Source organism: Balaenoptera borealis, assembly GCF_965194805.1.
Source record: "Balaenoptera borealis genome assembly, chromosome: 3".
In the NCBI taxonomy this organism is placed as follows: Eukaryota; Metazoa; Chordata; class Mammalia; order Artiodactyla; family Balaenopteridae; genus Balaenoptera; species Balaenoptera borealis.
This window is the reverse complement of record NC_138866.1, coordinates 166,236,167-166,256,746: the sequence shown is the minus strand read 5'-3', so window position 1 is coordinate 166,256,746 and position 20,580 is coordinate 166,236,167. Positions and strand designations below refer to the sequence as shown.

Below are 20,580 nucleotides of genomic sequence, written 5' to 3'. Positions count from 1 at the left end.
GATTTTAAAATTCTCTTTTCAGCCCAAGTATATCCAAGTGACGCCAGTCTACATCTTGCCCCTAAAGATACAGAAAAGCCATCAGGACAGATGCAAGTGAGAATTGTGTTCATATGAGCTGACCTTCCCCTGTGTCACACGTGGTTTACTTTTGAATCCTGTTGAACATTTTTGGGTCTTTTTCTGCCATCTCACTTTTCACCTCTCTGGAGCTTGACTTAGCAGAGTGCATTATTACTCTGCCCCACTCCACCCTGCATTCACTCAAAAGCAAAGCAATTTGGAAATAAGTCCCTTTTAAAATCATACTTTTAAAAAATATGGTAGTCCATCTCATGTTCTGTATGTGTGTGTCTACAATGACAAATTCTAAAGTTTTTCAAACTGCTCCCTTAGGGTTTTTTAATTATTGAAAGAAATATGTCATTTCATGATTACTCTTTCATTTGCAAATGTTTTTTCCATCAAACTTTTGCCATCACGGTACCGCCTACCAAAGAATCCTATTGTCTTGGCTGTTCCTTTTGCATGACCGTACATATACACATCTATGCTGTCCACGTGAATTTCCTTTGAGATTGATTGTTGTGTTGGTTTTGTATTGTTCGTATGACCATAGTGATTATCCTGTTAACTTAATAACTATTAGCCTAGTTCTTAAAATTTTCACTGATCTCAAGTATACTGTGCAAAGCCAGTTAAGTTGGCCCAAGAGATTTCTTCTAGTTCTTTTTTGAGTATTATTTGATACTGTGTGTAATTTTAGAGATGTTTCTGTTTCCTGTTTTATGTTACACAGAAATTTTAGCTCCCCCCTCCCCCAAACATTGCAAGAACCTTTAACCACGTGCTGTGTTGTTCCGTGAACCACTTCCTCTTGAGGAGTGCTTTCATTGCATTTTGAAAAAAAACTACATTGAAGGAATCAGGCAAAATGCAATATTGTCCGTTATTTTCCAATCATACTGTACGCTAGCTACTTCATAGTTTCCGCCAGCATTTGTGATCACCTGGATTCTGCACTACATATTCCATACCAAGTGTGGTTCCTATCATCAACAGATCTTTTTAAAATTATCTCCTCTTTTGTATCTGTAGTTGCAATGTGTGGGCTGATATTTTTTTTCCTAGAAAAGAAAAACACAGCCAGCTGTTTTTTTAATTTAAAAGTAATAAAAATACCTAAGCAAATTGATACTGACAGAGCCTCAGATTTTTCAACCTTCTTTCTCATGAATTCTAGTTATATTTTAACTCTGGCAATCTAGCTATAGACTCAAAACACCACTCCACTTGCCCTGATACATGATAGTGCTACAACATGGATGAATCTTGAGGACAAATATTTCATTCCGCTTACATGAGATGACAAGAGTAGCCAGATTCATAAAGAAAGAAAGTAGGATGACAGATCCCAGGGTCCGAGGCTGGGGGAGGGGGGAGATGGGGAGTTATTATTCAATGGATATGAAGTTTTGGTTAAGGAAGATGAAAAAGTTCTGGAAATGAATGGTCATGGTTACACAACAATATGAATGTGCTTAATGTGACTGAACTGTGCACTTAAAAATTATTAAAGTGGTAAATTTCATGTTATGTATATTTTACTTCAATTTTCTAAAATTTACCCAAAAAATGATGGAATGGAGGGTAAAAAAGAAGTCTCAATGCAAGGATGCAAACATTTTTCTTTGCCTTCAACATGGAAAGACATATAGTATGTAGATGAAGTCTAGATATTTAATCCTTAATACGTTGATGAAGAGAAACACAGTTGTAGAAGACCCACTGAGGAAAATCTTTCAGAGATTTGTTTGAGCCTAGAACAGTGTCTGGGATCAGTTAATTTTTTTTTTGTTTTGGTCAGAAACACTGGGAATGGGACCGAGCAACCTGGTTTTTTTGTTGTTTTTTTGTTTTGTTTATTTTTATTTTTGGCTGCATTGGGTCTTTGTTGCTGCCCGTGGGCTTTCTCCAGTTGCGGTGAGCGGGGCTACTCTTCCTTGCAGTGCGCGGGCTTCTCATCTTGGTGGTTTCTCTTGTTGCAGAGCACGGGCTCTAGGCGCGTGGGCTTCAGTAGTTGTGGCACACGGGCTCAGTAGTTGTGGCACACGGGCTTAGTTGCTCCACGGCATGTGGGATCTTCCCGGACCAGGGATCAAACCCGTGTCCCCTGCATTGGCAGGCAGATTCTTAACCACTGCGCCACTAGGGAAGTCCCAGTAAGTATTTGTTGACTGACTTAAATTGTGTAACCTCAGGCAAGTTAATTAACCTCTGGGTGCCTTAGTTTCCTCATCTGTTAAATGGGGAAAATAAGTGTCCTATCTAGGTTGATTGTGAGGATAGATTTAATCAGTCAATACATGTAAAGCTCAAGAACAGTGCCTGGCACAGAGTAAGAACACCTAATAGTTATTAGATATTGTTTTTATTATCATCAGGTAGGTAGAGAGACTGAGTAGATTCCTCTCTCTCAACCGACAGCCACGCATGGGAGCAACAGAGCAGGGGACTTTCTTCTGGGTATATAGATGGCTGTTCTGGTGGAATTTTGAAGACCAGTTCTAACCTGTCTGAACTTAATTGACCAACTCATTTTAATGATCAAAAAGTCAATTTTACACATCCTTTGTTGTTGCATTAAAAAGTTTTTACTAACAACTATTCTATCTTTTCTTTTAATTCTTATTGCTCTAAATTTTCATTCTGTTCTTGGTACCAGTACCTCAATGCAAGTAAAGACGATGCATGACTGAAGCATGGCTGAAAAGAAGAGCTTTGCAACCATCAAATTAGACCATCCACAAATTCATAATCTCTTAATCTGGTGCTATAGGAAAGCAGGCTTTTGACAAATAAGTGCCTTATAAAAATGTAAATAACACAAGGTTCTTCCTTGTATTGATGCTGGCTGCCACTGAATACATCTTTCAGTAAAGCCAAGAATTGATCATCAAAAAGGAAAAATCTTAACCTTTTGATTTTTATGCAGAAGTTATTAGGACCACTTTTTTAAATTATTTGTTTATTTATTTGGCTGTGCTGGGTCTTAGTTGCGGCACACGGGATCTTTGTTGTGGCATGCGGGATCTTTTAATTGAGGTATGTGGGATCTAGTTCCCTGACCAGGGATCTGAACCTGGGCCCCCTGCATTGGGAACGCAGAGTCTTAGCCACTGGACCACGAGGGAAGTCCCAGACCACTTTTTAAAAACCTGTATGAACAATAGTCGTTTTGTTTTCTATTTTATGAAAAATTCTTATAAGTTTATTATTAACTATTTTATTTAATATACAAAATTGTGTTTTTATGAATATATCTTTTCTTTTTAAATGTGTCAAATAACCCCCCTTTTTTTTTTTTCCTAAGAGTCATCTCTTAAGGTATTGCATGATGTACCAAATTAAACAGGCGAGAGGTTAAAGGAAACTACTGGAATAGAAGAGAGGTCAGGGAGAGGATGGCAAAGAACATACAAAAGTCCAGCTATACAGACAAAGCTTGTATAACCCCTTATTTTAATACTATTATGCTCAAAATTCAGTTCTGAACAAGAAAGTATAACATACGTGTCATGAGAAGAATATTTGAATGTGTTCATGTGTGTATTCATTTTTGTTCTCACAGATTTGCAAATTTACACATAAACACGTAAAAAAACAAAATGTGACATTGGCAAATGCAAACAGGCACATATAATTTATTCTCAGTTTTGAAGCCCAGTGCAAGCCTGAGACATACAGCTAATTCTATGTAAATAGCAAAACACATATAATATAGATTATATGTTAAAGTGATATAGGTAACCTGATTTATTACTGTGTAATTAAGCTATTCCATTTTTGTTCTAAAGTGAGGTATGAATCTCTGTTTATGGGGCTAAAATGAATTAGATATATGGTGTGAATAAAGGAGTACTTAAAATAGAAGATATAATTTGTTTTTGTTTATTAAATAATGGCAAATTAACCTACTCCTTGAAATGTTAAGTGACTTCAGGTTGAATTAGATAAGAAGGAAAGCCATGGATAACGTCACTTGAGTTGCATGGTGGCTATTAGATTTTTCTCAAAGCAACAAAAACTGATTCAGGCCTAAATACATGTGAATCCTGGTGAACCTCTGTGTTTGCCAACAAAATTTATCTGTATAAATACCAGTATTTACTCGCTTGGAAAGTACTAAAAAAAAGTGAACTATTGCTATAATGAGTGATGTTCCAGAGACCTGTAGCTGTGATTACAGCTTGGAAACAGACTCTCTGTTTATTTGCCCTGGTAGTTAAAGGAAACGTGGGATTTGGTGACCTCCAAGGACTGTCCAGCCCCGGAATGTCACGTCTTTGCATGCAGGGCAACAAACTCCACGTCTAGGGCACAGGAGGTGGAATGACAGTGACTAATGACTTCTTCCCAGTAGTCTAGGAGGTTACCTACGCTCTCTGTGTTTTCAACAAAGCACTTTTAAACCTAAAGATGAGCAAGAGCTAATCCTTACTTAATAAGAGCTCCCAGTTGGGAAAGAAGTTCTAACACAGTAACAAAAAGAGCGCGATCCAGTATGACGGATGCTATTATTGAGTGCTTACACTAAGTACTGTATGCTATTTTATTTAAATGTCACAACAATCCTATGAATTACATATTAATCTCTTCATTTTACAGATGAGGAAGCAAACCCAGGGAGGTTACATGCCTTATCAAGGTTGTTGTTTTTGGGGCCTGGTTTTACTGATAGGGTTACCAAGAACAGTGGACAGCACATCTCTCTGTCAGGTATGAAGACATCCATGAAAGCTGGATTCCAAATGATCAGTAGGGTTTTATGAAGGCTAAGTGCCCTGAGGAGGATGTTATTTAAAGGGAGTAGCATATACCAAGACAAAGAGAATGTTTAAAAGCCTGGTCGGACAATGTCAAGGGCCCTGATGGGTAAGAGTTGAATCCTGAAAAGTAGGTTGGGGCAAATTACGAAGGACTTTGAAAGACATAACTGAGACTTGAACTGTCCCCACTTCATCATGATCTGTCACGGAGGATTTTCAAACAGGAGGCTGGCGCATTCAAATTTCTATTTCAAATTCGAAGTGATGGTGATGGGGCTTGATGGGGGATCCAGGAGCCTGCAGGCTGGATGAGCTGATGAGGGCCTCAACAGTAAGGATGGAGGAAAGGAAGCTCTCTGCGGGGGAAACCAGCAGGATTTTTTTGACTGATTGGGTGGAAAAATGGGAAGAGTCAGGGACTATGCCAGGGTTTCTAAATTAGACTAATACATGAATAATGACCAAGAGCCAAGTTAGGGCATGTAGGAGGAGAATGCACCAGAGGGGGAAGAATGATGGAAAGGACTGTAGACTATTGAACGGGCTGTTTTAGGCGAGCCACTCAGATAAAATGAAGTCTGCCCTGGCTCAGGTCCAAAGTCATGGCTGGAATTGCTCGTGCAAATGGCAATGAAACCTGCATCCAAACTGAGTTAAATAGTTGAGGTTAACTTGGCCATAGATATAAACAGGTGTCCTGGTAAGCATATATATATCAGAGTACTTAGGGTAGACTTTTTTCCTGCTCTCTGGGGATATAACTGACATATTAAGTTTAAGGCGTACAACATAATGATGTGATATATGTATATATTGTGAAACGATCACCACAAGTTGAATTGACATATCCATCACCTGGCGTAGTCACAATGTTTTCTCTTATGGACAGATTTTTTAAATATGTGTATTTAAAGTTTATATATGAAATTTACATATGTGGAGAAGAAAAACTATCTGAAGATAAAAACTGAGACTTAGAAGCTTGATTGAGCCTTGTGGAAAGACTGAGAATTTGGGAAAATTGTCCTGTCATTTAAGGAATCTGAGGCAGAATTTCAGCCTGGATGTACAGCCTCAACCACCCACCCCTCTCCTATCCACTCTCCACACCCTCCAAAAAAAAAAAAACCAGCAAAATCTGTCTGATAAAGAACTATTCCAAATTTTTTTTTTATTTTAATTAATTTATTTTTTTTGGCTGCATCAGGTCTTAGTTGTGGCATGTGGGGTCTTCGCTGAGGCATGCAGATCTTTCGTTGCAGCGCGGGCTTCTCTCTAGTTGTGGCATGTGGGTTTTCTCTCTAGTTGTGGCACCCCGGGTCCAGAGTGCGTGGGCTCTGTAGTTTGCAGCATGCAGGCTCAGTAGTTGTGGTGCGCGGGCTTTAGTTGCCCTGAGGCAGGTGGGATCTTCGTTCCCCAACCAGGGATCGAACCCGCATCCCCTGCACTGGAAGGCAGATTCTTTACCACTGGACCATCAGGGAAGTCCCTCCAAATTTTTTAAATCAACGGTTTATTGTTCTTCCCAAGACACAAAAGGAATTCAGAAATGACATACTTACAAAAAAGATGTTAATTCCACCCAGTTGCGATGTGCACATTGCTTGTTTTGCAATCCATTGCTTCACTACGGCTTCTCCACCCCTGCTCTTGGGGCTGTTAACCCGTACAACACTTTGAGTGCTCAGGGCTGGGTGTTTTCTTGCTCGGTTTCTCTCTTTTTAATCCTGATTTTGACCTTCAGGAAATACCGAACATACAAATAGACACAGCCCTATTTTCTCGTGCATGTGTATGTGTATAGGCACTATATATATCCTCGGGACTCTTGTTCTGTCCATAAGGTTTTCTTGGGGAAGATAAATATGTAAGATGATTTGAATGTACACATTAATACACATTTATGTTAATAGCCCTTAACTAAATGTTTTATTATTTTCACCAAGGATACAACTCTTTTAAACTGTGATCCATTCAGTAAGATATTTACTTATGACAGGATTTACAGAATAATTTTGGTGTTGATTCCTTTAAATAATTCAATATCAACAGACTCTGGGGAAAAGGAATGAAAGGGCAGGGGGAAAGATTTTTACCAGATGAACGCAGGGAGAGTCAGCAGAGGTCAAAAGAAGATACTGCTGTTTCAGGTTATTTCCATGTTAGGTGTATGATTCACTCTGGCAAGTCCTCAACCCGTTCTGTTTTTTGGGTTTTTTTTAATTTAATTTTTACTTTATACTGGAATATAGTTGGTTTACAATATCGTATTAGTTTCAGGTGTACAGCAAAGTGATTCAGTTATACATATACATATCTCCATTTCTTTTCCCATTTAGGTTACTACAGAGTACTGAGTAGAGTTCCCTGTGCTATACAGTAGGTCCTTGTTGATTATCTGTTTTATATATAGTGGTGTTTATATGCCTCACCCCATTCTGTATCAGTGGTGTATACAGGCTGAGAAGCTAAGGTCTTTGGGCTCAGTGGATATTTCTGACCCGTCGATGCCACATTTCCTTTCAAGACTTCATTCTTCATCATTTGGCGCTTTTCCAAATGTAATGGTTTAAGAGAAAGCATCAAGGATAAGATTCTTATTACTAGCATCATCTTTGGTTCCTTTGAGTTTATTTTAACACTGACTGGCAGTTTTGAGGTCAGCAAATAAACCTGTTTTTTTCCGCTCTGAAAGGATTACTTTTCTCTCATGAAAAACTTTGAAATATGTTAACACTAGTACTTACTCTTAACTTTCCCTGTTAGTAATAATTCATCTGAAGGATTCCTTTATTTTGTCACATTATTGTACTGCGTAATATTCTAAAGAAAATAAATTCACATGGGCAGTTCTGGAATTTTATAGTTTTTTTCTGCTAATTTCCTCTTATTAAAGTAATGAGTGAATTATAAGATTTTGAAACCAGATTAATTTTTGAAGGGACACTTTTTGAAACCATGAGTACGTTGTTCACTTAAATATTTTCTTTCCTCTATTTTGTAGGTAATTTGAAGAAGGGAGAGTATGATTCAGATACTTTGTAAGCAACTGGGAGGGGATTAAAACCATATGTGAATGGATCCTAGCATTGATTTCCCTCCCCAGCCAGAGGCAGGGCCCACCTGCATCTCTTTTTCCTTCTCTGACTATGATAAACACTAAACCCAACAATCCACATAGAATGGGATGAACTTCTTCCATCGTTTCTTCACTGATGCTGTTTGAATCCTTCCTACCTCTTAGATCTACACACATAGACCCACACCTGCAGTGTCTGCCTTACCTGTCACTTCTGTACCTGAGTGCTCATCTGCCTACCTTGTGTGGTTTGACCCTGAGCACTCACTGAATGGCTTCATCAGACTCAAACACGTGCCTCCCTGTCCCATGTGTATGTTCACCTGATTCTTTCAGGTGTGTCTGCTACTTAGAAGTGGGCTTGTCCCATCGTATCATAGACTTCTTTTGTTTGAATGAAGTCCCCTTCCTGGCCCTTCCTGGTCAACCCAGTTTTGTAGCTTCCCCATGCTCCTGCAAGATACCTCCTCCACTGGAAGCCAGATAGGAGGTTCTGGAAAATTAACAATCATAGCAATTCAAATATTCTCCCTCCAATATAAAACATGCACAACTGAAAACTTGAAATGACTATTGAATGTACTCAGGAACTATAGCTCAGAGAGGCTTTTGTGTTTCACTGGAGAGAGAGCCTGGAAGGAGAGCAAAGAAAGAGTTATTGTGGGGAGCAGGAAATTCAGATGGAAAATACTCTCAATCCTCATCTCATCTTCAGTGAAGGTGGTAAAGTTGTACAGGGAAAAAATAGTTGTTCCTTCTTAAAATTGGGAGGGGGGAAAATATATGATGGGAAAATTAAGCCAGAAGATTTCCTAAGTGATGTAAAGTGAAGATAACTATTGAAGATAATATGGGAAGATTGAACACTAGCTTTGCAGGGTGGATATTTGGAGGATATGCACTGATTCACTCCAGATGGTTTTTACAGCCCTCATTCCTTCTGATTTCTCAGTGTCAGTGCCATTCTGGGTGTTTACTGTTAATATCAACCCAGCTTATAGGTCAGTTCTTGGCACATGGTTAAGTGCTAGATAAAGGCGTTCATCATCATCACCACCACATCTCTGTACTTTCAAGAATTGGGTTTTTTAAAAATTATTCAGGTCAGTTTTAAGTAAGCAGAGTCAGTATGAGAAAGGTCTTTTATATACACATTTTATAAAGAGAGAACCCCTGATTAGCTAAAGCTATTAAATATGAAAAAGTATTACTGCTCGAGTATTAGTTTGAAGTTATGGTAAAGGGAGAACTGTAAGTTTTCAAGATGATTTATTCAAGGAAAGATAGATCTGACTTTGCCTATTTTAGCCAAATAATTTTTTTTATTGAAGTATGGTTGCTGTACGATATTATATAAGTTACAGGTGTACAATATAGTGATTGACAATTTTTAAAGGTTATACTCCATTTGTAGTTATTATAAAAATTAGCTATATTCCCTGTGTTGTACAATTTATCCTTGTAGCTTATTTTATACCTAATGGTTTGTATTTCTTAATCCCCTACCCCTATATTGCCCCTCCCCCTTACCTCTCCCCACTGGTAACCACTAGTTTGTTCTCTATATCTGTGAGTCTGCTTCTTTTTTGTTTTATTCACTAGTTTCTTGTATTTTTCAGATTCCACATATAAGTGATATCATACAGTATTTGTCTTTCTCCGTCTGACTTATTTCAGTTAACATAATGCCCTCCAAGTCCATCCATGTCACTGCAAAGGTCAAAATTGCATTCTTTTTTATGGCTGAGTAGTATTCCATTGTATATATGTACCAGATCTTCTTTATCCATTCATCTGTTGATGGACACATAGGTTGCTTCCAAATCTTTGCAATTCAAATAATTTACTTTATTTTATTTATTTTGGCTGTGTTGGGTCTTCGTTGCTGCACGCAGGCTTCCTCTAGTTGCAGCGAGCAGAGGCTGCTCTTCATTGCGGTGTGCAGGCTTCTCATTGTGGTGGCTTCTCTTGTTGCGGAGCACGGGCTCTAGGCTCGTGGGCTTCAGTAGTTGTGGTGCACGTGCTTAGTTGCTCTGCAGCATGTGGGATCTTCTCGGACCAGGGATCAAACCCATGTCCCCTGCATTGGCAGGTGGATTCTTAACCACTGTGTCACCAAGGAAGTCCCAAATAATTTATTTTAAATGCAAACACACACGTGTGTGTGCAGAGATAATAGTATTATGGTTATGGTAAAAAAACAACAACAACAACCTTTTAGTGCTACATGTATCTGCATAAAAAAGATTAGTCATGAGTTGATCATTGTTAAAGCTGGACACTGGGTACATAAAAATCATTATATTATTCTCTTTACTTTTGTATATATTTAGAAGTTTCCATATAAAATGATTAAAACACAAACACACACATACATACATATAAATATTGTTTGTCTTAAATAATACATGCTGCAACCACCAGACTTCTTAGCTTGAGCTGTAATTGGTACTAATCTTCTAGTGTTTTAGAGCATTTGGGACCCTAAGAAATTATCTGCGGCAAACTCCTCATCTTACAGATGAAGCAGTTGAGTCCCTTTGCTAAACAACACATTACTAATTACTAATTAAGCCTCATAATCATGTCTCCTAATGTCCTAACCCAGCCTTGCCAACCACGTCAGGAGGAGAGCGACTGGTTACACCTCCCAGGGCGTCCCCACCCCACTTTATGGAAACACTTTTTCTCTCTTGGACAGTTCTTTCACTTGGTTTAAGTAGAAAAAGATTATAATGTAAAGTTTGTTTTATTTCCATCTCTCATTACTTGATTGTGTGGCCATTTTAGTTCTAAGTGTTTGTCACCCTAATATTTCCAAATAAATGTGCCAAAAGCTGCTGTTTCAGAGATAACTTTGTAAAGCAAGGAATCATTTGGTAAATAATCTTACCGCTGACATATCATTTTTGTGTAGGTTTTTAAATGGAAATGAAGTTCTACGTGACTCTGATGCCGTCACCTGTGGCCTGAGGTTCTCTCCTTTTCCAATCAGGGTGTCCTACGGTGATGTGAATTCCTGAATGTGTCCACTTTGTCCCCTTGGCCCCAAAGAGACTAGTTCCATCTGGAAAAAGAGTCCAATTGTTGGTCTGAGACAGTTACTAGGGTTCCGTTCAATCTTGGACCAAGCAAACTGCAGAGAGGTCAGGCATGGAATTTCAGGGTGAAATGCACCTCCCTCTCTACAACCTTCTCTTCTTGACTTACTTGCCTGTCTTGGGGAAAAGAAAGAGATGGGACAGTTATCTGGGGATCAGACTTTTATTAGATTGTTTATAACTGGATTTCTTCCTTTTTCAGATGGGTGAGTCAAACGAAGATATAGACCAAATGTTCAGCAATTTGCTGGGAGAGATGGATCTCCTGACCCAGGTAAATTCCCTTCCTTAACTTTCAAATGAGAAAAAAATGGGATTAAATGGATGTAGGCGAAGGGTATATAGTTGTCCATTGTACTATTTTTTCACCTTCTTGTTTGACATTTTTCAAAGTAAAAAACATTAAAAGAAAAAAATGGGGTTACAGAATTTGATTTTAATATGACAAGAGAGCTATCTTTTTAAAAAGACTGGAAATTGACAATATTATATATTCCTGATGTAACAGTGGTGGGGGAGAAAATAAACCTTTTTTCCCGTTTATAACCTTCTGAGTTCAGTTAATTGAATACCTGGATCACACATACATTCTGTTATGGCAATTTTCATGCTCATCGTGTTCAAATATTTAGCCAGTGGAGGAATTTTCCCCAAGCAAAGCTTCCACAACCACTACCACTAAACAATTTCCCCTGCAGTTACCTTTATATAAAGACTAGTCAGCTCATCGCTTTCTGCATAAAGCACTAAAATAAGAATCATCCAGTATTCCTCAATATGATAGGGATCTTAAAGTTTTCTACAAAGTAAATGAAGAATAATCTATGTTTTTTAAAGTATTTATTTTAGGAAAAATAAATCACTGTTAGCATCTACTTTATATTCCGTATAACATTCAAGAAGGTTTAAATTCTATGAAAGAAGAGACAAAATGTGAGACAACAGGCTTAGAGAAAAGGGTGCTGACTAATAACCAGGGAGTGTTAGGATGGAAGCCACATTTCTATAAATCAGAGGACCTTTTTCCTCCCATGAAGGGGGAGGGTTTAATGAACATCTGTGGTCTCTCTGTCCATTCACTCACTTCTGCTCCATAGAGGAATGATTATTCTGATTGGTCAGAGTCTGGGATTTTCATAGTTGAGTATTGTTACTCTAATTCAAGAGTAAGAAGAGGGCCCCTTAGAGTGTCTTGGATCTGCCTTCACTGAAGGCCTTTCTGGGTTTTGATCTTTCTTTATTGCACTCAGGTGAGTGGGGTCACAGGGTTTCCTTGGCTAAAACTGTGATTGAAGGAGTTCCTTCCTAAAACCGGTTTCCTCTCGCTCCTTTCCCTCTCTCTGTATTTTACTCAAAGCCTGTTATGTTACACATTCATGCATTCATGTTTTGTTAGAGAACTACTTCTAATTTCTGTAAGTAGCCTAGTAAATTATATTCCTGGGAAAAAAATGAGTTGGCAACCCTAATTGTGATGTTATACTTCCCAGTTATAGCATTTAAAAACCAACTAGTTAATGAATTTTTTTATACTTTCTTTCACTAAATTTTTTTTCTGGTATTTGCCCCGTAGTTTCTCCATCAACTTCCTCCTTTCTCGGCAATTTTTGCAAGCTCATTCTGGTTTTTAGAATGAATTCTGGAGTTGCAGTCAGTTTTCCCTACATTTTATCCTTGATTCTAACTTGCTTGGGTTCATTATTTTTTTAACTTCTTCTTGATTAATGGCCTTTTTTTTTCCTACGTATAACTGATGATATCTCATTAATTTATTCTCAAACCTATAATGATTGGTTTCCTTCAGAAATTTAAGACATGAACAAGGATGTTACTTACCAAATGAAATTAACATCAAAGAATGTACTCATTGTCATGAAAACATTCATGTTTAAGAACAGGTGAAATCACTTCTCAAACTATGGATGTAAAAATATTTTTAAATATTAGCTTTTAAATCATACAAGCAGTCACTTTATCAATTAGAAAATAATGTTATTTACAAAATTACTAACTTACTTACTGTGTCTTAATTCCTTTTTAACAAGTTTTATTAAATAAGAGTAACAGCATTAACATTTTACTGTGTAATAACAGATTGCATCCTGAAACAGCTCTTATCTTCAAGTGACTAAACAATTCCTTTCTTTGATGTCATAGCTTAAATCCTTATGAATTGTATGTAGTATATGTGTCACAGTGCTTCATTCCCGGAAATTTTTTGTTGTCTCTAAAACTGAACAACCTCATTCTCATCATTTGACCTGTTTTGTTTCAAGATGTACCTTCTAGAATAATTTTTAACTTGTCATTTTCTGTAGGAAAAAAAATCACCTAAAGCATGTTCAAGTAAGAATACAGTTTTTAGAGAACATATTTAAAGAGAACATGTATAAGCAGCAAATGATTCTTTACTTAATGATTAAATTGTACTTCAAAAATATTAGTATCATGAATAACTTTGGGGGATGGGATCTGTTTTCACAGAGTTTAGGAGTCGACACTCTCCCTCCTCCAGAACCTAAACCGCCCAGAGCTGAATTTAACTACAGTGTGGGGTTTAAGGATTTAAACGGTGAGTATCATTTCTTTTCTTAAGTAATTTGAAATGATAACAACGACTAAAATCTGTACACAACTGTAATCTGAAAACAAAATTTAAGGAACTTGGACATCATGACAAGTATAATTTTTAAAGTCCTGGATTTCATTCAGATTGAGTGCTGCTGTGTTTGGATTGAATTGAGAGGCTAAGAAGATATTTTTGCCTATAATGAAAAGGAACACTATCCTGTATTTGCTGAAAGTCTCAAAGCTTTCTAATTTTTTTTTTTTTAAAAACAGAGAGTTTCTTCTTACTCCTAAGCCATTATAGTAATAAGGTACAGTAGTATAAGAAAATATTAATAAGGAAATGTCCCTTCGAGGATATTAATGAACTGCCCATTTCATAATGATTGAGAATATATGAATAGATGCTTCAAAATATATTTTAATTAATATATATTTAATATGTAATATAGTATATTTGCTCTATTTGACATTTTAGTCTCCTGAAGTTTGTCATATTTTATTAACAAAAATCTCTCTTCCTACTTAGTGCATTGACAATCTTTAGCCCATGTGCTACTCAAATTACAATGAATCTTGAAGTAATTGCTTCCAAATTAATGAGAATTCACTGCAACTCTTGGAAAAGATTTTCCAAAGACTTGCAGTGCCAAAAGAATAAAAAACAAAATAATAGAGAAACCCAGTTACAGAAATCCAGAGTTCCAAGTTTTATTTCCATCACTCACTGGGTTCCTTTGTTTCTGTCATTTTCAGTAATTTTTGGATTAAACCCTTAAGGTTCCAATACTTGTATCTTGATAAATTATAGTACATCTCTTCTGATTTCCTCTTTTTCCCACCCTCTTTTCTATTTTCCGTATAAACTTATTATTTCTGTCAGTCGTTTCCATTGCAACATGGAATGATGGTAACATTCATGAAGTCTCAGAAAACCAACACACTTTTGTAAAATTATGATGTTAATAGAGAACATATACTTGCACATATGAACAATGCAGATTTGCCTGACACACTTATAACAGCTGAATAATCAGTTCAGTTAAAATTAAAATTTAATCAGTAATTTAGTTGTAGTAAGCTCAACTAATGCTTTCGAAGCACTTACTACCTAGTATCAAAAAATTACTGAAAATGTCAGAAACCAAGAAACCCAGCAATATATAAGCATAGTCATGTTAAAAGACAGTAACCAGAAACTCGTGTCATTAAGGAGACAAGACCATAAAAAGTACTGATATGTACTGAAAATTAAATTTGTTGGGAATTACAATAGGAATAGATTTTTTTTTTTACTGTCTTCCCTTAAAACATTGCTTAAAATGAGTCAAAAAATATTTCACCCAAAGTTATTTGGAGAGTTAACGATAAACTTCTGAACAGAATCCCCAATTCCTTATCACTCAATCCCATACCAATATGTTGAGGATTATAATTTGCTTTGGAAATTGTTACTATATGTGTTACTGTGGGAATTTTGTCCCTAAAATTTTTATAAAGGATTAAAATCATTTGCTGTGTGTCTACAGTCACAATGTAATTGATAACCCTAGAAAATTAGGAATATGCTTCATTAGTTCTACACATACTTTCTCTGAGATTTTTTAAATTTCATTTAATTTTATGAAAAGTTATATGCAAAACAGCGGTGGCTTAGAAGGAAAATGCTTTTTACCCAGTTAAGAGATCCAAACTTCAGTCCAAGTGCTGTACATAGAACTATTAGCATTAATGTAATATGCTACATGGTGTTTATGCTGATGATGTTTGGCAATAAATGATCTCACCATGCTTTCTGCTCATTTGTTCCTGAGAGGGCTTCATTTCCCCTGCCCGCATTTCCTCAGTACAGTTCAAGCTGCACACAGCAGCTAGAATTCTCCTCCTTGTGATCACTTCCACCTTGCCCATACTTTGTTCATCACACTCACCATCCGGTGACTGCCTGATGGACAAAGTGCTGTAGCAACGTGACTCACGGCCACGGCTCCCTGTATGCCACGTGGTCTAATCAGCGTTCAGGATCCCAGGTCTTATCTCCACAGTAATCTCTCACATGGAAGAAATTCCAGTGAAAAATCATCCTCCCTCACCCTCACTCTGAAAATTCGGGTATGCCCTTTCCTTTAAGAGTTAACTCCCAGCTCACTGTCTTATGAAGTCTTTACCACTTAATCCCAATTTAAAAAAAAATTTTTTTTCATTCCTTAACCCCCTTGGAGCTTTATTTCCTGCTATTGAATATTTATCATTAACTGCTCTTTTTGTGATGTGAGAGTTCCTATAGTTGGATGGTGTGCCCACAGAAACTCTGCCCTCACCCCAAGTCTCAAGGCATATTAAATAAATCCCAGTTGGTGGAGACCTACTTTCTTCCAAGTATATTTATCAGTGGTGCTCTGTCTGCCCTCCAAAGACCTGGGGAGAATTTTCCAGCCTCTCCCCTCCCCTACTTTCTAAAACTCTAAGATCTTGCACCAGAATGTACAAGAATTCTCTACTTAGGCATTTAATCAGGTGCTTGGAGTTGACTTTATAGCTGACCTGTGAGGTCCCAATGTTGGGAAGACATTTTCCCCATTTTTTTTCTTTTCTCTTCTTTCTTTTTCTTTTTTTTTTTTTTTTTGGAGGGAAGGGGTTTTTTAGCTTTATTGAGGTTTTTTAAAATTAATTAATTAATTTTTTTGGCTGTGTTGGGTCCTCATTGCTGTGCACGGGCTTTCTTTAGTTGCGATGAGCGGGGGCTACTCTTCGTTGCAGTGCGTGGGCTTCTTATTGCGGTGGCTTCTCTTGTTGCAGAGCACGGGCTCTAGGTGCGCAGGCTTCAGTAATTGTGGCGCATGGGCTTAGTTGCTCTGCAGCACGTGGGATCTTCCCGGACCAGGGATCAAACCCGTGTCCCCTGCATTGACAGGCGGATTCTTAACCATTGCACCACCAGGGAAGTCTCAATTGAGGTTTAATTGACAAAATTGTAAGATATCTAAAGTGTACAGTGTGATGATTTGGTGTGCATATACATTGTGAAAGGATTCCCCCCATCAAGTTAGTTAACACATCCATCACCTCACCTATTTACTTCTTTTTTTTTTTAGTGAGAACATTTAAGTTCTACTCTTTCAGCAAATTTCAATTATACCATACAGTGTTATCAACTGTAGTCATCATGTTATACTTAGATCCTCAGACCTTACTCGCCTTATAACTGAAAGTTCATACCCTTTTACCAACCTCTTCCTATTTCCCCCACCCCAGCCCCTTGCAACCAGTACTCAAATGTACTCTTTAAAATGACCTTCATTAAGTTTTTCTAGGTGCAAATCGTTGTCTTGACCATTAACATGATTTTCCCTATCAGAGTCCTTAAATGCACTGGAAGACCAAGATTTAGATGCTCTCATGGCGGATCTGGTAGCAGACATAAGAGAAGCTGAGCAGAGGACAATCCAGGCCCAGAAGGAGTCCTCTCAGAGCCGACCTCATTCAGCATCTCTGGATGTACCAAGTTTCAGTGGTGCAGCCTCTCTTGGTTACGCAGCAAATGTTGCTGCACCGAGTATTAGCCAATATGAGGATGACTTACCTCCTCCACCAGCTGATCCCATGTTAGACCTTCCTTTGCCACCACCCGCTCCTGAACCTCTCTCTCAGGTAAGTCCGTGGGGTCAGGACTCTTGACCTCTGCCACCCAAGATCTCTGACCTTCTCCAGAGTGGCGGTTACATTCAAGTTTGTACGCCCAGAGCTCTGAGACTCTAAAAAACAAGGATCCCAGATGTGTTCATTGCAAAGCCAGAGTCTCCATAAAAGGACAAATTGGTGTGTATAAAGAACATATTAGGGCCATATTCAGGAATTGTTGTAGTTTGGCTAAAATCTATATTTGTATGCAGCTTTCCCTGATAATACTCAACCTTTTGGGGTCATGTTTTATTAACTTGGTATGAACTGTGGAAGTGATTTATACATTTCTGTGTCCCTGGTCCTAGTCCAGTACATAAAGAATAGAAGGCATTCCTTACATATTTTGGAATTGAACTAAATGGAATTTTGCTGAATTTGGCAGCCGTATTCAGTAGGGCAAAGATGTCTATGTATCACATGTAAGGTCATAGTTGGGAGGGGCGTTACGGGGTGGGTAGGTGATGAGTGCTTGATATTAATAGATTTCTGGGAAGTTCATACTGTCATTACGTGGGACGTTAACTCATATCTCTCATCCATGCAAGAAGAGCGCTTTAAGGATTTTTCTTAGAGTAAGCCACTTTTAAAATATTTTAGAGTAAGAACCTAGCTCTCTTTCCTGTGGCTTCTGCATTCGTTGTACTGGGTGATGATCAGTATTCATAAATACGACCCTAGTAACCCTGAGAGTCCCTACAATGCCTTTTGAATGAACAAATATGAAATATAAATCAAATATTAAATCCTACTCATTGCTCTATTGTGTGATTATTGTATAAAAATTATTTGAAAATTGGTGATCCATATAGAACAGAGGCTCTTTTTCCCCCAATTTTATTGAGATATAATTGACATATAGTATTGTACAGGTTTAAGGCATACATGATGATCAGATACACATATATTGAGAAATGATTACCATAGAGAGGTTAGTTAACACCTTCATCACCTCATATAATTACCTTTTTGTTGTGCATATGGTGAGAACATATAAGATCTACTCTCTAAACAAGTTTATAATACAGTACTGTTAACTGTAGTCACCATGCTGTACTTTAGATCCCCAGAGCTTATTCATGTCATAACTGGAGGTTTGTACCCTTTGGCCAACATCGCCCTATTTCCTCTGTCCCCAGCCTCTGGCAACCACCATTCAACTGCCTGTTTCTATGAGTTCAGCTTTTTTAGATTCTCACATGTAAGTGAGATCATACACTATTTGTCCTTCTCTGTCTGACTTATCTCATTTAGTGTAATGCCCTCAAGTTTCATCCATATTGTCACAAACAGCATGATTTCCTTTTCTCATGGATAAATTATATTCCATTGTATACTACACCACATCTTCTTTATCCATTCATCATCAACAGATACTGAGGTTGTTTCCATGTCTTGGCTGCTGTGAATAGTGCTGCCATGGACATGGGAGTGTAGATCTCTTCAAGACAGTGATTTCATTTCCTTTGGGTAGATACCCAGGAGTGGAATTGCTGGATCATATGGTAGTTCTATTTGTAAGTTTTTGAGGAACTGCCATACTGTTTTCCGTAGCAGCTGCACCAATTTACATTCCCACCAACAGTGCACAAAGGTTTCCATTTCTTCACTTCCTCGCCAACACTTTTTATCTCTTGTCTTCAATAACAGCCATTCTAAAGAGCAGAAGCTCTTAATATAGGGTCCATGAAGATGTCAAGGAGTCTGTGATTCCCAACTGTATGCAAAGTCAAATGCATATGTGAAGCTTTATGGGCTTCATTGCTTTAAACATATTCCTAAAGGGGTTTGTGGCTCAAAAACAACATAAGAACTACTGGTATAAGAAGATATATATCTGCTTTGGGCTCATAAAATATTTCACTCCCTTTTCTGCCTGCTCATGTGTTTGTCAGTAGTCTGTTGTGGGTTTTTTTTTTTTTTTTTTTTTGGTGAATTATAAGTTTAAGTTTGATTGGGGAAGATAAGGACCCTTTAGGAATCTAATAAAAACTAGGAATCCCAGAAAACGCATACTGATCCAAAGGAATGTATATAATTTCAGGAAGTGCTCAAATCCCTTGAGATTCACCTATAGATTCCTCAGGTTAGACCCAATTTTGAGCCAAATTTTGAGATTTTTGTAGACTAAACATGTGAAACTCTGAGTCATCATTTCATCTTTTAAGTTACTATTCCTAAAATATAAAGGGTGACTGTCTTCTGTATCTCCGGGTTGAAGATTTCTGTTACAGTTACTTAAATTTTGAAAATCGATCATGTGAAATTTGGTGCCCTATATAACACAGCCTTTTGTCAACATAAAGTGACTAAGACACTAACGATGGCAGGGGTACTTACTCCCTGGTGTTATTAATGGACTGTGTTGAATGTCTTGTCATTTTACAGGAAGAAGAAGAAGCCCAAGCCAAGGCTGATAAAATTAAGCTAGCATTGGAAAAACTGAAGGAGGCCAAGGTCAAGAAGGTAAATTATGAATCACTTTTGCATGGGGCAGTCAAATTAATGACTTTTTATTATGCTTAAAGCTAAAAAAAATTTTAATTTCGAGTGGTGCTTTCCAATGAGTTGTAGTTTTTTAAATTTAAGGACAAAGATAAATTATTCTTTCCATGACCTTCCTTCGCTCATTTGTGATTGATAAATAGGGGACCTATGTTAGTGTAAATGTGGAGGTTTCCAAGTCTCTACCACCAGGGCTCCCTCCCCTAAGGATGCCCTCTGGGTTCTGCTCACTCTTGGGTAATTGCAGGTGGCGCCCCCTTCTGGGGGCGAGTTGGCGAGTCAGCTGGGTCAGAGTTCAGCTTCTAGTGGCATCACCTCATTTCCACGATTGTTTTTGTGCATTTTATATACCCCCTGAGGCAGCCTCCAGCCTGCCCTGGGTGTCCAAGTTCTCTCCTGAAATACCAAATGTTCTTTTGGCTAGCTCTGTGTGTTCAAAGTTAGCATAGGTTTTGAGTGACCTGCCTCGACCCTATTGTCCTAATAAGCCTGTAATTTATCTTGCTTTTTCTGTAGAGCATATGTTTTTCTGGAGACACATATATTATATAATATCAGAGACACATGTATTTAACCTCAGTAGAAGCGTCTACCTAATAATAAAGTGTTAACAATAGTTAGTTAGGTAAATTAAGAGAAAGATAAACAGTCTCACTTCGACTCCTGAAGCATATACCGTGGCTGAGACTCGTTAAGAACTTTTTACTTACAGTTGGGTGAATTATTCTTTTCATACAGGGCATTAGATTTTATGTTCCTGCAGCACCTCTCATGGTTCCTTGAATGAAGGATTTCAGTACATGTTGATCGATATTTA

The 20,580-nt window shown here is 37.7% G+C and overlaps 1 protein-coding gene across 2 annotated transcripts in view; it reads left to right on the top strand.

The window, feature by feature from the left end:
- Positions 1–20,580, top strand: part of APBB1IP (amyloid beta precursor protein binding family B member 1 interacting protein) — a 103,020-nt gene that overhangs the window by 32,223 nt on the left and 50,217 nt on the right. The window contains exons 3-6 of one of the 2 annotated variants that reach the window (XM_082385440.1): positions 11,212–11,283; positions 13,494–13,581; positions 16,936–17,228; positions 19,647–19,724. In XM_082385440.1, the coding sequence (XP_082241566.1) occupies positions 11,212–11,283; positions 13,494–13,581; positions 16,936–17,228; positions 19,647–19,724 (531 nt within the window). The other variant, XM_082385439.1, reaches the window with a different exon arrangement.